Source organism: Uloborus diversus, chromosome 10 (genome assembly GCF_026930045.1).
Source record: "Uloborus diversus isolate 005 chromosome 10, Udiv.v.3.1, whole genome shotgun sequence".
Taxonomy (NCBI): Eukaryota; Metazoa; Arthropoda; class Arachnida; order Araneae; family Uloboridae; genus Uloborus; species Uloborus diversus.
This window is the reverse complement of record NC_072740.1, coordinates 95,828,782-95,848,629: the sequence shown is the minus strand read 5'-3', so window position 1 is coordinate 95,848,629 and position 19,848 is coordinate 95,828,782. Positions and strand designations below refer to the sequence as shown.

At 34.8% G+C, this 19,848-nt stretch overlaps 1 protein-coding gene across 1 annotated transcript in view; it reads left to right on the top strand.

The window, feature by feature from the left end:
* The window catches only part of LOC129231542 (phosphotriesterase-related protein-like), a 73,196-nt gene extending 55,180 nt beyond the window's left edge, over nt 1-18,016 (top strand). The window contains exon 8 of the mRNA XM_054865884.1: nt 17,702-18,016. Coding sequence (XP_054721859.1) covers nt 17,702-17,836 — 135 coding nt within the window. The 3' untranslated portion in view covers nt 17,837-18,016. The remainder of the gene's footprint in view (nt 1-17,701) is intronic.
* The last annotated feature ends 1,832 nt before the right edge of the window (nt 18,017-19,848 follow it).

Genomic DNA, 19,848 nt, shown 5'->3' with positions numbered 1-19,848 from the left:
CAAGGCAGAGAGGCCCAAGTACCTCCCTGCCAAACTTGGTCGACATCCGACGTAAACTGGATTTGTAAGGGGAACATACACACACATAATATTCTTTGTTTTATTTATATCCTGAATGAGTCTTATCTACGAAAACTCATTGATTCAAAAGAACACATATTCAAATTTTCCTTCTTTTAATCCACTACTTATTAGATTTAAGTTCTTGGATATGAGAATATGAGGTGGGGAAATATTAGGGTTTTGGTTAAATTGAAACTCTTAACATACAGATTTTCGTTTAAAAGGGCACATATTCAAATATGGCGATATTTCCTTGCTTTTTTTATACAAATATTTCTTTCTCCAGGACGTAATGCGTTATGCTTTTGAGTTCAATTCTGTACTCAGAAAAAATGATGAAACTATTTTTCTGTTACCCTCATTTGTTTTTTCCACTTACTAAACATTTTTGAAAAATGGACAGGTTCCCTTTGTTAAATTAGTCCTTATTTGAAATTTCAACTCATAGCATAGAGTTTCTAATTAAATAAATAAATAAACTCAGCTATGAAGTTACAAACCACCAGTATGGTTTGTAACTTGAGTTAAATAAATAAGCAAACCTGCTATTATGCGACACATTCTAAACATCTTTTTTTTCTTATGCTAATCCAGAGCGCACGCTTGAAAACTAGAGTGAGCGAAAGAGTGTAAACAACCAGATTGAACGATTATCTCAGCTTTATCGCAGTTTTCACTGTATTTCCTGAAATGTTAAAGCATTTGAGGAGTTTACTTTCAAAACGGATTGTAATCCACTTTTGGAAAAAAAAATGTTTTTTATTTATTTATTTTTTTTTTTCGTTTTCAGAACCTCTAATATAAGCCCTATCGACCCATGAATTTCTATCTTCTCGAAGTGGTTTATATCTACTGTTAGAAAATGCGTAAACATTGGTTTTACCACCGAAACGGTGTATATCCATCCTCTTATTTCTCGCCAGGTCTTTTACAGCAAAATGGAACTTATCCCTCATTTGCCGGTATCCACTCATTCACTTTCATATTAAAAGCCCACGTATCCAAATTTGAATTTACCACTTCTAATTCAAACGCAGTTCACTAATAAAATAGCGGAGCAAAACACTGGCTAAGCATTTCTAATCAAGCATGATACCCGTCCGTATTAGGAGATCGCATCGCAGCACCTTGCGCCTTGTGCAAGTCAGTTAGGCAAGCGCAACCTCAAATTGTGATAACTAAATTAGTATTAAATAATTAATATTACTATTGAATTGTGATTAATTAATGATCTAATTGTGATTAGTTGTCATAAAAGCTGTGGTTAATTGTGATAAAAATTGTGATACATTAATATTAATACCTACAACGTTATTATTTGAATCGGCTTGGATGATTTCATTGTTCATACTTAATGGGATAGAAAGTCTTTTTTAAAAAAATGTTCCATGAAAAGAATAAAGTAAGTAAGAAGGAATCAAGTAGAGTAAAAAAAAAAGAATATATTAAAAAAATGTTGAATATTTTGTTTCAATCTAATAAAGTTTATTTCTGAAGAAAATACGTGTTTTTTTTTTTTTTTTTGTTTTGTTTTTTTTTTTTTTTTTGCAAAAGGGATTATATCCACTGCTTTACACCAAAAGGGAATATATCCAAAACAAAATTTTCAATTTAGGGCTGGTAAAATTGAGGAAACATTCCTAGACTTATGCCAATAGTCTACCAAAACCTTGTGAGAAATTCGAAATTCTAACAGTTAGTGTTTGTGCGTAAAACGCTTTTTCGTTTTGCCAAAAATATATAAAACTGGGTATAATCCGTTTTGAAAGTAAACTCCTCACTGAAAATCGTCTTTCACTTCTTATAGTGGTATTTATCATCGTTAGTAGTGATAATTAAGTTTACTTGTATCTAAGAACGAAGTTAAAGGCAATAAAAGGAAATAAGATTTATTTCTAATAAAGTCAAGTTTTAGCAATCAAGGATAGAAGTTTCGTGATTAGTCCTTGATCTTTCTTTTCCCATAAATTTCTGTTTATCTTTTTTCGGTTCTTTTATATATTCCAAACGTCATCCGAAAGAAAACTAATGATTCGTAATATTTCAAAAGTTATAACATAACGCATGAAACAATCAACAAAAATTAATTAACTGTCACAGTACAAAATGCACACAAATGTGATATTAAAAAAGAAAAATAATGTTTAAAAATAGTAACATTTAAAGAAAGATAAAAAAAAAAAATTATTGATTTTAAGGCAAAATAATCAAAAATGACAAACCTATTCTAAATGAATTCATTTAGCTATCTTTGGCATAATAAACTCATGTGTAAGATAAGATTCAGAGTATATTCATTCATAATAGAAGCACTTAAGTGTCTAAAGCCAATTCAAAAAGAAAGCTTAAAAAAAATCATTTATAAATCTATACTAATATTATAAATAGAGAGAGCGGATTTTTGTATGTTTATATGTTCCGCGTAATCTCCGGAACCATTGTAACTATGTGAAAAATTCTTTCACTATATGAAAGGTGCATTCTTACTCAGTTTGTCTTCGCTACCAGTTTATGTTTCGTACTATTTTATTTTTATACTAGCCTCCCGTCTCGACCCTGTTCGGGTTCAAAAACGTTCTATCCAAATTAATTATTATGTCGGGTCTTTTCGGTTTAAAGTTTAATAAATAATAAGCAACATTTTTTTGTTTCGTTTTTATGAGGTATGAGACAAATTGACCTACCTTATTGCCTGATCAAGAGAGGTCAACGTATTATTCCCACTGAATACGATCTTCCCGGATGTAACGCTGTGCTACGTATCGTATAGTTGTACGTTTAAACTTCAGATTTGATGATGGTGACGGTATAAGAAATTTTAATATGAAACTGTAATCACTTACATTGGAAAAAGAAATTTGTAGGGACAATGGAGATGCAAGGAATATGAACCAGCTGATCTGCAGATGTTTCAAGAATCATATTTTTCCTAAATCATATTATTACGTAGTGATTTTAATAGTAGTCCAATTTAGGGCAAGTTAAAATTACTGGGAAATCGTCTTTAATCTTAAAAGCATAAAGAGTGAAGTCATGATGAGTTCAGGGAATTAAGAAGTTCATGTGGGTTATGTACATTATACAGCGTTGTTGGGGCAAAAATAATCGAAGCAGTGAGAAGCAAAGGGATGCAAGTTGACTATTCTAAGTTTCGTGTAAAACGCGTTTAAAGATCAGATCTTAGGTAGGCTTTCAATGAAATTTTTTTCTAAATCATGCTATACAGCAGCACCTACCAGAGCTACTAGTACAATCTCTTGCCCCAAGACAGAGGAGAGGTTCACCTACCATTTGTACTAGTTATCTCCAAATTTTTAATTTTGCCACTTGCCTCCCTTTGCTTCTCACTAAATCAATTGCTCTCTCGCACATCCAGATGTAATTTTTTTGACAAGGAGTCTTGGTTTCAGGATAAACATTGAGGATAAAATCTTTTAAAGAGAATTTCTCAACTCATCTATGTTGATAAGATATCCTTTTCCAGGTATTTTTATGTTACTTACTTGTGATAAAAGACTCTAGTAATGCTTACCACCATCTCCTAAACGGGTTCTTCTTAAGGTACCAAGATCGTAAAGGACTCTAAAAAGGAGACGACTTTAATCAGGCTTAAAATATATCTGCACTAAAACCACTGTATAAGGGGAGCTGACTCTACCTTCATTTCGGTTCCGAAACCGTTGAGGGACAAAATTAGTATTTGTAAAAAAGTCTCGTAGCAGAAAACTGGTGCCCTAGCTTTAAATATGTTGCCTGATTGATGTTTGATTATTTTATTCTGTAAATGAAGAAGATTTAATTAATACACATTAAAAGAAATAAGGTATGAATATCAGGTTTATTACAGCAAACATTTCCCGATACATTTTTGTTGAATTTGTGATCTAAATCTTTTAATATTTACCTTAAGTGACATTTTATTCAACTTATCGTCAATTTTTTAAGACATTGCAACCAGCGATTATTATAACGTATTTATAAATGCTAGACACAAGGTTGGAACCAACTCAGTCTCAAAACCAAAATGTCGGATTGCTAGGCCTGTCCTGTTCAAAACAGATCGCAATCTGCGCACGTTCCTCTAGGGTACCACAGGAATAGTTTGATGAATGTCACCGGGTCAAATGCGAAGGTGACGCATCTCATTATTTTGTCTAAACCTTTTTGGCTTTTTAGGGCTTCGTTCTAATATATGAGATGCACTGTTGAAGAACTTCTTCCAATTACTCGTTTTTTCTTGTGGAACATGCGGAGTATTTCTGGAGGAGATATTTCAAATATTTTAAATGCAGAACTGTCAGTTTTTCCACCACTAAGTAAAGCCCCTGCAGTTCCGTAAAAATACATCGCAAAAGCTTGTTGCTCGAAGTTTTACAAATGTTGAATTTAAAATGTCCAGTTCCATCGGGTATGCCGATAAACATAAATTTGAGCTCCTGGTTTTCATGTACCAATCTTGTTTTTATAGAATTGTTTTCGTTGATTCTCTGCGGTGATAGAAAACAAAAGTTCTCCGTTGAGTTTTCGCTTCATTGACAAATTTTGCCTACTATTTAAATTATACTTTGGTTTATACCATTTGACTTTGAACGACAATCATAACATTTCTGCTGACGCTCTCCTTGCAATTTTTCGTCACAGAGATCTCTTTTAAATGTTTGTCATAAAGCATCTAAAAGTTGAAACACAATTTTAAATTATTTAAAACAATTCTCTCAGTTTAGGAGCGGAGTCAGAAAATTACAAGCATCAACTAAGGTTAGTTTCCAAGGTTTGTCGTCCTCTATAAAACCGAGTTCTATGCATAGGGCTTGATAGGTTAGCAGGACCTGTCCATTAACAGTCAAAAGACTTAGGAGGCATGTTGAATCCCAAAAATGCTCTAAATGAATCCTTAATTGACAGTATTGCAATCGGCTAGGATTGTTGTATATGTTACTCAGAGGTGAGTCTTTTTCAATCCCGGGATGCCTTTTAACCTCTTGTACTCGTTTTCTTCGGAAAACTTGCTTTTTTCGCTTACCTCTACTTTTTTTTATTTTTTTTCTTTCTGATAGGATAGTTGTGAAGTATATTATTCAATTATATTGTTTTAAATGCTTCAATACGGTCATCATGAAGGACATTTCTCCAAATAATTTTTATTTATTGCATCCACTTCTCTGCCAATTTATTTCCTATCTAATGTCCTATGTTTGTCATAGTTTTAACTCTTAACTTTGAATGTATGGTAATTACGTGCAATCACTCTTTGAGTTGAGAATTTTCTTTTCTAAATGTAAGAATTCATTAGCAGATGTTTTTCATTTCAATTTTAGCATAAATGAAAAAAAAAACTTAAAAAATAACCCAAAGTGCATGCAAAATTACAACTTTTAAAATCCCGGATTTATATCATCTATCTGCACTACTTGAATTCAAAAACTAATTTGCTCGAAGCGATTCTCAGTTATAATTCGTTTAAATAAATTTTGAAGCATGAACATTCTGTGACTCTGATTAGTATACAATGTCCAAGGCTAATAGACTGCTATATAAGTTATCCTATGCAGACTCAAATACAAGTAAAAGTTTCGTCTGTTCTTATGATGACATTGTGATTATCTTTTCTTTCACGTGTTTCTATCCCTCAGCATTCAGTTCAAAGAGAACCTTCAACCAGTCTGTCATTGAACGTGTGGGACTATTGCAGTTCGTTTTTTAGGTAAATGCGAATAAATCTACGAAACAAAACTGGTAGAGAAGACAAACTCTTGGTTTAAAAAATTAGTATAAATACATATGCATAATGTATAGCCTATGTCACTCAGTAAGAATTCACCTTTCATATAGTGAAAGAATTTTTCAAATAGTTGCAATGGATCCGGAGATTACCTCGAACATATGAACACACAGGAATCTGATCTCTCTCTTTATAATATTAGTATAGATAGATTTTTGTTCTGAAAAAAAAATTACTTGTACATATTGTGAATCTGACACTTTACATGTACAAACTATTACTCAATCAAAGAAAATTACTGCTACAGTTGAAGGTAACTAAAAATCCATGAAGTACAGGGTGATTATAATTAAAGTTCCACTTTCAAAGTGCTGTAAAAATGAAACCACTGATCAGAATGACGTCAAACTTCAACGCAATATTACCGAAGAAAGGGGGAACTTGATGGCAGAAGAAAAATAAATAGTTGGATTTTTTAGTAATAGATGGCGCTGTAAGCATCATAATTTAATAGTGGTCGACTACAAATGACAAATAAATCATAAAATATTACCTAAGGTGTAAACTATAAGTTAAAACACCGTACTACTCAGCGTGCATGAGGGTATTGGTGTGATATTGTTTGTTAAGTAAGCCCATCCAACACGGAAAAGTCATATCACACCGGATGAGAAAAATCGGTTTTTAATTGTCCTGAGGCCGAAAACCGCATAAAAAGCATCAGTAAAAATAAAATCGGTCTTTAATTTTCGTTAGACTTGCACAAAAGATGTTCAATATAATGTACCCCGTTTTCTGTAAAAAGTTGAAATCGAGAAACAGCATGTTCTACGACTGATTGAAGTGTTTCCGGGGTGTCACGTTTGGAATGTGTTGAGCAATGCATGCCTTCAGCTCAGCAAAGTTTGCAATCGGAGCACTGAACAAAACATCTTTCAGATAGGCTTCATATCCAGAAGTCACATGGGTTAAGATCAGGTGATCGGGACGGCCAGATCTTTCATTGAGACAGTCATGGTGAACTTCTCAGATGCGAAATGAAGAAAAAAAAAACTGTATATGGCATTTTTATAACAACTTCAATGAGTCGGACGCATGACAGGTGTTTGGATTTACATAGTCTGGCATTTGCAGCGCCATCTATTGCTAAAAATTCCAACTATTTATTTTTCTTTTGCCATACGTTTTCCCCCTTCTTCGATAATATTCCGTTGAAATTTGAGGTCATTCTGACCCGTGGTTTTATTTTTATAGCGTTTTGAAAGTGGAACTTTAATTATAATCACCCTGTATATCAAAATGTATAGGTTCAATGTGTCATTAAATAATTTAACATTGCTCAAGTAAAATGTAATAATTTAATTTGAACTCATTTAAATTTGCAAATAGATTCAGATTTCTTTTTTTCTCCGTTATTTTCTCCACTTGTATCCATTATTCAAGCAATAAATTGCTTATTATTTTCACTAGTACTCGATTTTTTTCTCGATTACTTTATTACATGAATTTTTTCTCTCTCATTGGATAGATATACCACTTGCTTTTGTACGTAAGTAAATACCATCAGAAAATGTTTTTCCCACATTCAACAGAAATTCCGCTTTAATAAGGTTAATAAACCACTTCATACCCCAGAAATTGAATTCTTGCTTTTCTACGACCCCACTGCTCAACTCGAATCTTAGTTTTTATTCGAAAACTGGAAATCTTTCTTTTTCTACCGGGCTACGTTTTGCGTGAAGTTAATATTTTTTCCCTTGACCTCTTTCTATACAATTTCAATCTCACGCTACTGCTTAAAAGTTGCGACAACGACTGGACAGGATTAACCATATCTTTCTTGCGCTTTCTAAGCACTTTTCTTGGCGGGATTGAATTTTCATCCTTTTAGAAACAAAAAAACTTAAAAATTGAAGTTTTTTAAGAAACAGTTACATATCTTAATTCTAGAGTTGTTAATTATTTTAAGTAAACTATTTTAAACATAAAATTTTGAATGATATAAAAGTTAATATTTACTTGAAAATCAAACATACTTCATTTTTAGTGACATTTAAACAGTCAAAGACAGCTAAAGTACTGAGATATAATTCAATCTTAATATCTCGCAGTCGATTGGAGACATTAAACTTTCGAGGCATTAAGATGGAATTTTGAAAAGAAACCAGAAATTTTTGAATTGTTTTCAATCGACAATTTGATCTGAATTCCGTCCGACTTATACTTCAACCCCTTTTCATGTCCATTTTTAAAAAGCAATAGAAGCTCTTTACACTAACATTTACTACCAAACAGAATTATGTTTAACCGTATCAATCGCAGAACAGTTTGTGCCTCAATGGATTTATCAAGTTTTCTAAGAGTCAAAGCTCGCAGTGATTTGCAATTTTTGATGAATTCATTAAGTGTTATGCTTCCTTTTCGAAATGAGTGTCCAAAAAAATAAATCTATAGTATTTAAACGTATTCGCGTCTGTCTATATGCTTGTAACTCTGTCTCATCTAGACTGTCAGTGTCTACCAAGTCAATACTGGTACCGTTAAATAAAGGACATTCAGGAAAAGCCATTCCGCTCTGTCTCACCTTTCTAAACCTTAAGGGGTCGGAGATATGAATTGATAAAAACACAAGGACATTCTGGTGCAAAAGTCAAAATCATCAATTGTCACCCGCCGCTGCCGGTGTTTAGCCACCAGGAAGTGGAAAACGGGTGTTGGCAAGCGAAACGAGCAGGGGAGGAGCCTCCAAGTTTTAATAGAACTATTGCAGATATATCACTCAACACAATCTACTTCAACACTTACTATACCTTTTTGTAAGTAAACTGTCTACAGAGATGATCAAAAAAGCTCCCATAGCCCATCTTCATATACATTAGCTAAAAGATTTTTACCCCTCAATTTTAATATATAACTTGATTGCTGTTACAAAGTATGAAACTTTAATATCCTTATATATTATTTCTGTAGCCTGTTTTTGGTTTTCTACGCCAAATTTCCCCTCAATTCTTGATCGATTTCTTTGATTTACGGCTAATTTTATAGCTTATGGTGCTGGCTACTGACGAAAAATAGACCCAAGGTCTAAAAATTGTTTCTTTTAGCCGAAAAAACCTGTTTTAAAAGAACCAGAATAAGGTTTTCGGTCAAACTTATAACTTTAATTTGCGCTCTGACCGACAGAGCTGAGTAGCTTGATCGGCAGAGCGTTCTCTTCGTAACCAGGAGATTACGTGTTCGGGCCCACGTCAGGACAATCTGCAACAAAAAAATTAGAGAGATATCGCGCATTACATGAACACTGAATTAAATGAATAACAACTATGAGGGAAGGGAATAGAATAGAATAGAATAAATGAGAAGGAAATGCTCCTTGCTGATATGAAAACATTTAGTGATTTTGTGCTAAATTGCACGTGTTTTTTTTTTTTTTTTTTTTTAAGCTTTGGCACTGGAAAGAAAAATAGAGCATAATGTAAGCGAAAATATAAGTAACAGGTTTAAGATTTCAGACTACAATAGAATTGTTTTTTGTTCAGAAAAAAAAATAATCCTTATATATTATTTCTGTAGCCTGTTTTTGGTTTCTACGCCAAATTTCCCTCAATTCTTGATCGATTTCTTTGATTTACGGCTAATTTTATAGCTTATGGTGCTGGCTACTGACGAAAAATAGACCCAACGTCTAAAAATTGTTTCTTTTAACCGAAAAACCTGTTTTAAAGAACCAGAATAAGGTTTTCGGTCAAACTTATAACTTTAATTTGCGCCATGACCGACAGAGCTGAGTAGCTTGATCGGCAGAGCGTTCTCTTCGTAACCAGGAGATTACGTGTTCGGGCCCACGTCCGGACAATCTGCACCAAAAAAATTAGAGAAATATCGCGCATTAAACTGAATTAAATGAATAACTACTATGAGGAAATAGAATAAATGAGAAGAAAATGCTCCTTGCTGATATGAAAACATTCAGTGATTTTGTGCTAAATTACTTCGAAATTGCACGTGTTTTTTTTTTTTTTTTTTTGAAGCTTTCGCTCTGGAAAGAAAATTAAAGCATAATGTAAGCGAAAAATAAGTAACAGGTTTAAGATTTCAGACTACAATAGAATTGTTTTTTGTTCAGAAAAAAAATAATAAATCGTGTATTGAAATATATATTCTTCTAATGAGTTTTTGACTCTTTGTACAAATAAATAAAATACTACCTCAATTTGAAGGGTAAAATATATATTTTTTCTTCTTTTTGCTAAAAAACAAATAGCTTATCACATTTTTACTACATTCGAAAAGCTACGCTTAAAAAAGAGCATAGTTCAATTTATTTTGTATTTTAACCGTGCTGTTAAATGATGAACACGTGCTGCCATCTAAGTTATAACGGCTTAAGCAGTCTGCGATAACAAATTGTAAAAATTTTCAAAAATAAAAACATTTTTCATCAATATCTTATCTTATATATTAATCCCCTCTCATTTTAAAACTTATCAGGCTGGCCAATGACGAAAAAAAGACATCGAAAATTCAAGTTTTATCGCCTCTTGCTGTTTCAAAACCTTGATGCTGCCTGTAGTTCTTATGCATTTTTTAAAGAATAATCAAAGATATACTTCACATTTTCAGCAGAAAACTCGAGTAAAATATATGTTACTTAAAACTGAATTTCTCAAAGCTAATTGATGTTCAGGGCACAGAGGCTCGGGTTAACGGCAGTCCTGAACATATGGAACATAAAAAGTTATCCGAAAATTTCTGTTGACAAGAAACCGAGCCGATGATTTAAGATGGTATTTCAAGAAAAGCTTTTTTGCTGGGGGGGGGGAATATCAAAAAACCCCCATAGCCCATCTTCATATACATTAGCTAAAAGATTTTTACCTCAATTTTAATATATAACTTGATTGCTGTTACAAAGTATGAAACTTTAATATTGATACATATTTATTTACCTCTAATACAAAAGACATACATGCCACCAAGTTTTAAAGTCCTTCAAAATAGTCACCGGCATTGTGTACGACCAGTTTTAAACTATGTGGAAGTCGTAGCACACCTGCAGCAGAGCCTGCTATGTAGATAGTACGAATGGAAAGGTCTACTGCAGCAAGATTCTCTGGAACAGTTCTAAAGCGAATGCTACGAAGTGGTTCCTTCATCCTACACTGTAAAATCGATTCAGAAACGTTCCTGGAAAAGAATACGCAGCTGATGTGCCCAAATTAGACCAGTAACATATCTTGCAAAAACCAGGAACGTTTTAAAGCTAAAAGTCAATAACCTTTCTGAAATTTTTTGCAGAACTGGGAAATCTCCCCTATAAAAGCCAGTCATATCTCGCAAACCTTCTAGAAGAAGTCACAGGTTTAATGCGTGTGTATTCAATTACAAAATTCCTGATTTACCAATAAGGCTCCAGAAGCATTTGAGTAACCATGGCAAAGCTGCGCGAGAATTGCAAGTAAGAACGAAGCATCTTCCTTGCCTGCAATTCGTACCTTGCAAAGCCGCAGTTGCCTAATGACTTACTCCCTCCGATTGGGGAGAGCCAACCTGGACGGGTCGTAATTGAACTTCAGCCGTTATACTTAATAAACACGCTCGTGCAATCTTTAAACTGGTAGCTAAAAATATTTTTCCCAACAGTAAAAAGTCAGCATTCATGCAAATTGTAGCAATTTAGGAAACTTTTTCGCAAATATATTTGATTTTACGGGGAAATAGGGGAAAACCTGCGAAATCCTGAAACGTTTCACAGAAATAACCAGTAACGTTTCGGAATTTGTTTAGTGGAGGAACTGAGCCAATGTCACTAAGTCTTTGATTTTGACCTAATTCCTAAGATAAAGGATTCACTTCCTGGCATTTGCTTCACAAAGTCTAAGACATTGTAACTTTGACTCTCAATTCCTAAGATGAAGGAACCACTTTGTGCCATTCACTTTAGAACTGTTCCCTAGAATCTTGCGGCAATAGACCGATCCCTTTCGAACTATCAGTACACTAAAATAATACCGAAACGTCACTGAGTATTTCCGCGTAACGTTTCGGGATTTCAATGATTTTTATCCACTTCCTGGAAACATCAAGTATCGTTGTCAAAAAGCTTCCTGAATTGCTACAAGTAGCACGAATGCAGACTTCTTACTGTTGTGAAAAAAATTTTTAGCACCCACTTCAAAGATTAACTGAGCGCATTTATAAAGTGTATCGACTTCCGTTTGATTACGGCCCTCCCAGCCTGATTAAGTTTCCAAAGGGAGCGAATACGGTCCTCCCAGCCTGATTAAGTTTCCAATGGGAACGAATAATAATATGGACTACGTAGCTTTGCAAGAATTGCAGGGGTAAAAAGTTCTCGATACTTGCAATTCTGTCTTAGCTTTGACCATGTTTGTAATACTGTTTTTGGAGCTTTCCTGGAAACGTAGGAATGAGCCACTCTATTAAATTATACCTACCTAAGTTTACGCTAAAATTCCAGAGACAAGTCTGGCTTTAAACGGGAATATTTCAGGAGGATTCCAGGATATTTTCAGGAAGGTTACTGAATTTTAGCAGTAAACGTTCCTGGGTTTTGTTAGATATGTTACTGGAAGAAATTGTGCACATCAGCTGCCTATTATTTTCCAGGAACGTTTATGAATTGTTTTTACAGTGAAGAGCACATGGTCGGAAACGAGGTTTCTCACTATGCCGGTGACTATATTGAAGGACTAATATATTTTGTGGCGTGTATTACTTTTATAACAGATGTAAATAAATAGCTGCAAATATCAAAGCTCCCACCCTTGTATAGAATCGTTATTAATTACATATATAGCAAGATCGCAAAAAGTATATGATTACAAAAATTAAGAATAAAAACAGAACTATGTTTATTTATTTATTTATTTATTTATTTATTTATTTTTTGACGCCGTGGCGTCCCTAAGATACTGGCGCCGGTGATCTAAGCATACTTTTACTAACAATAGAGCCCGCAATTTGATTATGAATTACGCAAATATGTGATACGCTGAGACTTATCTGCTTGCACTCAGCACTCAGCAGAATTTACGATTGCGTTGTGGTGTTGTGGTATAATTTTGGTTCTAGTACGGTGCTGCGAACCGAGAAGCAGAACTTTTTCAGCAGTCTGCGAGGCAGATTAAAAAATCCAAAAGTAATCGGCAGAAGAAATTAACACTATTGTCCGTTTTCCACGAGATGGCACTTGACTCCGGTCACGTCTCACGTGGTATCCGATGATTCAACTTCGCTGTTTTCGGCAGAAGTTTCGTTCAGACCATAGCATTTTGTAGTAAAAGCAGCAGTTTTTGAAATGTAAGAGCAATGAAAGTAGCAACAGACAAGTGAAGCAAGTGATGTAAAGGTCACTGACTTATTTTGCGCATTAAATTGCACGTCAAAGTTAAGGTTGTCTGGTTGTCTCATTTACAAGCACGGGGATTTGTTAACCGATCACCCCCGCGTAAAATTGAACTCTGCGTTCGATAAGGTGGGGCGAAGTGCCTTCTCGTGGAAAATGGACTATAGAATAAACAATAAGTCCAAATCAGCACTTAATAAGCTTAAGTAAAAAACTAAAAGGACATGCTGCCTGAGGATTATATCTCAGAAAGTATGATGCAAATCTTTGTTCTCTGAACATTTAAGGTTTATTTTCTTTAAACATTTAAGGCTTTAAAGTAAGAAAAACAACGTTAAAAAAGCACAAATTTGAGAATTACAGCAGACACGTGTTTCGGCGTTTGTCGGATGTATTTTCATCCATAAGCTCATTACTTTTTCATTGAAAAAGGCGTTTCCTGTAACGCCGAAACACGTGTCTGCTGTAATTCTCCAATTTGTGCTTTTTTTAACGTTGTTTTTCTTACACTGTAAAAACGATTCAGAAACGTTCCTGGAAAATAATGGGCAGCTGATGTGCCCAATTTCTGCCAGTAACATATCTTGCAAAGTCCAGGAACGTTTTGCGCTAAAATGCAGTAACCTTCCTGATATTATCCTGGAATCTTCCTGAACAATTCAAAAATTGCCCCTTTAATAACCAGACGCGTCTTTAGAAAAATACAGTAACCTTGCGAAAGTATAGTATAATACCTTAGCATCTTCCCGAATTATCAAGGAAGTTCCAAGAGCATTAGTGCAAACATGGCCAAAGCTACGCCAGAATTGCAAATAAGTAACGGTAACTTAACTCATCTGCAATTCTTGCAAAGCTACATAATCCATACTTATGGCTGGCTAACATTACACCGCTCTTCAAGAAAGGGTCTAAAGGGAGTGCGGGAAATTATAGACCTGTGAGTCTAACTTCGGTGGTTTGCAAAATTTTTGAAACATTGATGAAAATTAAGATAGTAAATTTTCTAGAGACTAATAATCTATTGACTAGTTTTCAGTACGGTTTTAGGAAAGGTAAATCTTGTGCAACTAATTTATTACATTTCTATGACAAAGTTACCATGGCATTGGACAATAAGAAGCCTGTAGATGTTGTTTACATTGATTTTCAAAAAGCTTTTGATAAGGTACCGCATGTTGCTCTACTTAGCAAATTAGCTGATATAGGAATAGGAGGGAAAACTTTCATTTGGGTAAAAAATTGGCTGACCGGAAGGAAACAAAGAGTAGTTGTAAGGGGAAATTATTCTAATTGGAGTGAGGTCTTAAGCGGGGTTCCTCAAGGATCAGTGTTAGGGCCTGTTTTGTTCATTGTCTTTATGAACGATATTCACAAAAATATTTCTGGGAACATGAACTGTTTTGCTGATGATGTCAAAGTTATGGGGACTGTAGAAAATGAAGAACAAGCAAATCAGCTGCAAGAGGATCTAGATCATATTACGGAGTGGGCTGATAAATGGGGTATGGCTGTTAATGTTCGGAAATGTCAAGTGCTACATTTAGGACATGGAAATAAGTGTACAAGTTATTATTTGCAAGGTTCAGTCATTAGTCAGGCAGACAAAGTTACTGATCTGGGGGTCCTAATAAGTCAGGATTTAAAGTTTAGCCAACAGTGCAGCATTGCTAGCAACAAAGCCAATAAGATGCTTGGGTTTATCAATAGATCTATTTCAAATAAATCTAAAGAAGTTCTTCTGCCCTTATATAGAAGTTTGGTAAGACCCCATTTGGAGTATGCTGTTCAGTTTTGGTCTCCTTATCTTAAGAAAGACATTAATGTATTGGAAAGGGTTAAAAGGCGGGCTACAAGGCTAATAAGTGGACTTTCCCACTTAGATTATGATTCCAGGCTTATAAGGCTAAAAATGTACAGTCTTGAGCAAAGAAGAGACCGAGGGGACATGATTCAGCTGTTTAAATTTATTAAAACGAAAGATGTTACGGGGCTAAAGTTTAGCACTGAAAACAGGACAAGGGGTCATTGTTTTAAGCTATTTAAATCTCAGGCTAACATGGATATTAGGAAAAATTATTATTTTAGCAGGGTAGTGGAACCTTGGAACAGCTTACCGGAAGAGGTGGTAATGAGTAAAGGAGTAGACAGTTTTAAGAGGGCCATTGATCTTCACTGGGGATTGTAAATTGACTAGGACTAGAGCCCCTTGAAAAAGACAGGCTGACTTATCCGACATTTTGGTTCCAAGACAGAATTGGATCCAACCTCGTTTCTAGTATTTATAAATACGTCATAATATTCGCTGGTTGCTAAGTCGTAAAATAATTGATGATAAGTTGAGTAAAATGTCACTTTAGGTAAATTTTGAAAGATAACTTCGTTTACAAATTCAGCTAAAATGTATCGGGAAATGTTTACGGTAATAAACCTCATTTTCATACCTTATTTGTTTTTAATTTGTATTAATTAAATTGTATTCATCGACAGAATAAAATAATCAAACATCAATCGGGCAACACACCTAAAGTTTGGACACCAGTTTTCTGCAATGAGGCTTTTGTACAAATGTTTATTTTTTTCGCCCGATAATTTTGGAACCAAAATGTCGGATAAGTCTGCTCCCCTTATATAGGAGCCTTAACTAGGACCAGTCTAGCTGGGCCCAGAGCCTGTTGCTGGTCGTCACTTTTGTATTTGCTCCCTTTCGGAAGTTCCTTAGCATGGCCGGGCCTTAATTGAACGGAAGACGACTCACTTTATAAATGCGCTCAGTTAATCTTTAAACTGGGAGCTAAAAATATTTTTAACAACAGTGGAAGAGGTGTATTCGTACAACTTGTAGCAATTCAGGAAACTTTTTTACTATGTTACTTGATTCTTCCAGGAAGTGGATAAAAACCATTAAATTCCTGAAACGTAACATGGAAATACCCAGTAACGTTTCGGAATTTTTTTACAGTGTACTTTACTGTTCGGCACAAAGGTATTTATTTATCTTATTTAAGGCTTTTTTTCCCACTTCTATCTAAGAAGTAATCGCAGCTAACTTTCAGAATCTGCGACGCACGTCGCAGTATCGCGCTGTTTCTACTACCAGGGGTACGAATTCAGAACCGAAAAGTTCATTTTAATAATTATTACGGTTTTTAATTTCAATGAAGGTAAAAATTCAATTCAAACAGAGCGAAAAAGTTTTTCTGTATGTACGTAGATGAACTCTTTCTTCCGATGACACAGTTCGAAGGTGATTTGAGAAGTTCGGTAATATCTGTCTTGAAGATATGCCCGCTTTAGCAAAAGCCTTGTATGAAAAGATGAAAAGAAGAACCTCTTGAAAGAAGTGGCAGGCCCGTCATTCAGGGTGTCATCAATTCCTCTCTCCCCTCCCCCCCCCCGGCTTTGAAAAATTAACGTTTTTACATACAAGTGAGAGTGGTATTCAAAGTTTTCCGATAAAATTTGCATTGAGTATGTGCATCCTTTGCCCTCCTGGGTCATCGTTTGCTTCCCTGGAAAAATTCGAAATTATGGGGATTCGAAATTATTGGGAGAGCCTGACTTGAAATTCGAGTAATATGCTTTACAAGTTCCCCCTTGACTCTCGGCGACCCTTCATATGCTAAATAAACAAAAAAGTTGAATGTGTGATCTTTTGAAGATGATGATGCAATAAAATAATGAAAGTGTCTATTGAAGATATGCCTACCTAATGATGACATCTTGATGACATCTTTGTCCTACATACCACATTCCATTTCTTTGTATTTCCAAAAAGTTTCGAATCAAAAACTGTGCATTATAAGAAAACAAAATTTAAATGTTTTTCATAAAGTCGTACGATGTTACTTATTTTGAACAACACGTTAAATGATATTATATATAAAAATTACATATGAAACAAATATTCTACGTTCTAAGCAAGCGCTTAGAACCATGTCGGGATTATAAATCTCATAGATTGTGCGCTATACAATCTACGAGAAAATGAACAGACAATTGTACAATGTACAGATAACTAAACTAAACTCAGTCGCATAACAGCCCATAGAGGTCAAGACCTAACGTGCCCATCTCAGTTTTCGTGACCGAGGGTTCTGAAGTATGAAGTTCCGGTTAAGTGGTGAGCTGAACGCGGAACCCCAGTGTTTAGTTTCCAAACACGCTTTGGACTCATTTAACTAACTAAACTCATTTAATGGACCTACTGAAAGGATGAAAGGCTAATTGACCATGGGTAACCTGGAATTTTATGCTAGGAGAGCAAAGTGAGACCACTGAGCCACCGGACTTCAATTGCACTGTCAACGCTAGCTCAAATTCCGATGGCCTTTTTCTAATCTCAAGTGTATGGCAAATTTTGTTCTATTGCAAAAATGTATGACACCACTCCTATCAACACTTCCGTTACAGTGTTTCCGTTGCATGATGAATGACTTTCAGTCACTCAAAATGAAGTATAACTTCAAAAAGTGAACGTTTTCAAAAATATTTATGCCTTTTCTTTGCAATTTCACAATAACTAACTCAATCCTTTTCTTTTCTTCCAGATGAAGTATGGAGGCCATGGATTTTCACACATAATTGTTAACGTACTTCCTAAAATGCTCAATCGAGGGCTAAATACGCAAGACATTAACAAAATTCTTATCAGTAATCCTAAATCTTGGCTGACTTTTCAGTAACTAGTAATTTATGAAGTGTAAAAAGGAAGGATGTAACGATAGACTTGTTTTTAACACTATTTTTTGAAAAACTTTCTTAGTGATAATTTTTATTTCTAGCTCTTACTGTTTTTTTTTTTTTTTTTACTTTTAGAAATAGTTGTGAATATGAAATAATTCTTTCACGTTTGTAAAATTGAAATAAATATATCAGTTTCCTTTTCTTGGTGGTAATATTTATTGTATTTAATTAGGTATTTCATAGTAGGCAGGAAAACTTACGAATTGAAACTGAAATGTTATGGGAAATGAGGCATTGTATGCTCTTGATTACACTGAAGATTTACAGTTTCATGCAGTACATTGTGCCACACTGTAAAAAAACTCCGAAACATTACTGGTTATTTCCGTGGAACGTCTCGGGATTTCACACGTTTTCACCTATTTCCCCGTAGAAACAAGTATCTTCACAAAAAAAGTTTCCTGAATCGACTTTTCACTGTTGTGGAAGCCGCCTGCCTTGTCTAGTGGTCAGAGAAGTCTGACAGCGACAGGAAGGTCCGGGTTCGAATCCCGGATCGGGCATGGACGTACTTTCTCTGCCCTTGTCCTTTCATTGTATGAATGTGTTGTTATGATGTGAAAGGTTGCCTACCCTATAAACGGGTCCTTATGGCATGTGTGTACTGTAGAAGTGGGACTTCACACCAAATTACGGTACAATTGGAAAAGTGAAGCAGTGCACCCCAAATTGCCAGCCTGACTCCTGGCTGGTGTACGACAACAACTGTTGTGGAAAATATTTTTAGCAACCAGTTTAAAAATTGAATGAGCGTGTTTAATAAATGTATCAGCCTAAGGTTGCTTATGGGCTGTCCATATAGACAAAGCTCCCAGTGAGAGCGAAAAAAGTAAATGGATAGCTACAGCTTTGCAAGGCAGGAATTGCAGGGAAGCGATATGCTTGGCTCCCTCTTGCATAGCTTTGGCCGTGGTTTTTTTTTTTTTTTTTTTTTGGAGCTTTCTTGGTAAATCAGGAAGGTTCTAATCAATTACACTAAACCTACTTTATTTGCTTAGAAGGTTCTAGAGATATGACTGGCTTTAACAGGGGAGATTTCACACTTCTTCAGAAAGTTTCAAGGTTATTTTCAGAAAGGTTACTGACTTTCAGCGGAAAACGTTCCTGGCTTTTCCAAGATATGTTACTGGAAGAAATTGGGCATATCAGCTGCCTATTATTTTCCAGGAACGTTTCTGAATCGTTTTTACCGTGCAATTATGACTAAATTGATTAATGTATTTGAGTTATGTCTATCAAATAAAGTCCGCATTGAAATACTCACTTATACTGGATCCTATTGAAACTGGCTTAAGATATTTAACTTAGACACTGTAAAAAAAAAAAAGAGAGAGAGAGAGAGAGAGAGACACTAAAAAAGAGAGAGAGAGACTACAAAGAGAAAAAAGTCACAGACATTCCAGGAAAATAATGGGCAGCGAATGTGCCTAAATTCGGCCAGTAACATTTCTTGAAAAGAAAAAAAAAATGGAAAATTTCCCGCGAAAAATCAGTAACCTTCCTGAAATTAACGTGAAATTTTCCTAACGAATTTAGAAACTTTCCTAACATAAGTCAATAACATTTTTAGAATAAGTCAGGACCAAGAAAACGTTCTTTAGTTTACAGTAACAGCTTGTCACTTTCCTGATTCACCAGGAGCATTTTAGCAAGTGGAGAAGCTAATGCAGAATTGCAAGCATATATCAAAACCTTATTTGCCTGAAATTCTTGCACAGCTACAGTATAACCAGAGACTGTAACATTACAGCCTCATTGCAGGATTAGTCCATCTGGACGAGTCGCAGTTGAACTGAAGGCAAAACACTTAATAAAATCGCTCAGACATTGGTAGCTAAAAATATTTTTCACAAAAGTGAAAAGTCTACATTCATGTAACTAGATGTAACTAGTAGAAACTCAAGCAATGTTTTCTCAAAGAAAGCGGAAGTATACCCAAAGCAGGTATACG